This window comes from Homalodisca vitripennis, chromosome 7, assembly GCF_021130785.1.
Source record: "Homalodisca vitripennis isolate AUS2020 chromosome 7, UT_GWSS_2.1, whole genome shotgun sequence".
Taxonomy (NCBI): Eukaryota; Metazoa; Arthropoda; class Insecta; order Hemiptera; family Cicadellidae; genus Homalodisca; species Homalodisca vitripennis.
In genome coordinates this window covers 2,400,756-2,402,747 of record NC_060213.1, presented here as the reverse complement: position 1 = coordinate 2,402,747, position 1,992 = coordinate 2,400,756, and the positions used below count along the sequence as shown (strand labels likewise).

General features: G+C 45.9%; 1 protein-coding gene across 1 annotated transcript; it reads left to right on the top strand.

Annotated features, from left to right (window-relative positions):
* Window positions 1–458: 458 nt before the first annotated feature.
* Window positions 459–1,627, top strand: LOC124366488. The gene is made up of 2 exons (XM_046823075.1): window positions 459–1,049; window positions 1,169–1,627. Exons 1-2 carry the CDS (start codon window positions 459–461, stop codon window positions 1,625–1,627), a joined length of 1,050 nt encoding a protein of 349 aa, XP_046679031.1.
* The last annotated feature ends 365 nt before the right edge of the window (window positions 1,628–1,992 follow it).

Genomic DNA, 1,992 nt, shown 5'->3' with positions numbered 1-1,992 from the left:
ATTCGGTAGCCTCAGTAGTGGGTTTCACCGCTAAGGAACTGGAGCCTCATAAGACCCACATGTCCGACCTCCCCGTCAGTATTATGGCGGTAAACACGATACGTGTCGAGTGCAACATTGCACGCGGTTCCTTTCAAAACGGTATGGAAGGACACGTGTTGCACGAGTTCTACCCCGATGTGGCTCCCGGGTATAAAATAGTTGAGAAACCGAGCACTGTCATCCATTTACCGGTGAACGTCCGCAGAGTGAACAATATAGAGGTCTCTCTCAGAGACCAAAACGGCGATTTAATCAACTTTAGAAACGAACCCGTCTCGTTACGCTTGCACATTAGGAAGCGGCAATGGGTCTAGTATTTAGAGAAGTGTCTGCTCAGGCATTGGCCAGTAAACACCGGAAGACGGTAGTGTTAACATCGCGAAACATTCGGTTTCTAGCGTCACTGGGGTTCAAATATGGCGCTACTGGCAATAGAGTCGGCCGCAGAGTATGATGAAGTTGTTACAGGTTGGGAGTTTCACTCTCATAAGCCTTACGCCTCGCCAACTCTGAAGAACAACGACGAAATCAGAATTCCGATAAGTCAACAGGATATAATTACGGCACTGTTCGAAAGCAGTATACACATCACTGGTAAAGTGAGTGCCAAAAAAGCTGACGGGAGTGAGGCCAGTAACTCACTAATAAACAATGCCATCGCATTTTTATTCGACGATGTAAGGTACGAGATAGGCGGAATAGAGGTTGACAGGACGAAAAATGTAGGTATAACGACTACTATAAAAGGACTACTCTCCATTAGGGATGAAGAGCAAAAGTGTCTCGTAAACGCGTGCTGGCTCGGTCCCAATACGACCAGTGAGGCCGGTGAATTTACGTATTCAGTGCCTCTGAAACTTTTGATGGGTTTTGCCGAGGATTACAAGAGAATTGTTGCGAATGCTAAGCAAGAGCTTGTTCTGTTGCGGTCGGCTACTGATATTAACGCCGTTATCTCACCGGACGCGTCAAACCTCGACTTTCTGATTACATCGCTCGAGTGGCGTGTACCACATGTTACAGTGTCAGATAGTTATAAATTTAACTTAAATAAACTTTGATTCACCTACCGTTTCGGTCCTGGGAACTTCACGAGTATCCTTCACTACCGCAAACAACTCGACAGAGCTGGACAATAAAAACGAGTTCGCAAATTGAAAAGCCTCGGTACGTGGTGCTGGCCTTTCAGACCGGTAGAAAGAACGACCTAAGAAAGGACGCCTCTACTTTTGACCGTTGTGTTACGGATGTTAAACTTCATCTGAATTCACAGTACTATCCCTACGACAATGTCCACGGCGATCTCTGTATATTTTACGACATGTACACACGATTCCAAAGTTCGTACTATCAAAAACCAGGGTCTCCGCTGGTTGACTTTAAAACATTCACGTCTCATGTGCCTCTGTACGTGATTGATTGTTCCAAGCAGAACGATTCGATCAAGTCGGGACCTGTAGATGTTAGGTTGGAATTTGAAGCTAAGGAGAATTTCCCGCCAAACACAGCTGCATACTGTCTCCTACTGCATGACTCCCACATAGCGTACACAGTGCTCACCGGTTCGGTACAACGTATAATGTAGGAGCGGTGGTGGTGGTGGAACTCTTATAAATAGCTGAATTTTGTACGTGTGTCTCATTCCGTGTCATGGAGGAGCTAAACAGTTTTCTAAACGAGCCTGACTCGCTCGATGCGATCCGATACCTAAGATTAAAGACCGAACTACTCTGCAAGGTCGAGGGTATGCGAAGACTCTTTGCTCAATTTAGACCTACAGTTAGAGTATCCAGTGACCCTTATAATTACGACCATTTCAAGGAATGCGTGTGGGTACGACCCGAGGCTACGTCAGGTCCTGACACTTGTCAATGCTACTATATGGATTCATACATTGGGGGTTCGATTACGATTTTGGATCTGTTAGTTGGTATGTACGACCCGTTTCTT

Excerpts from the sequence above, each read along its gene's own strand:
- LOC124366488 (XM_046823075.1), top strand. The coding sequence starts at position 459 with ATGGCGCTACTGGCAATAGAGTCGGCCGCAGAGTATGATGAAGTTGTT. Across the intron at positions 1,050-1,168 it reads TTACATCGCTCGAGTGGCGT|AGCTGGACAATAAAAACGAG; the intron begins GTACCACATGTT and ends ACAACTCGACAG.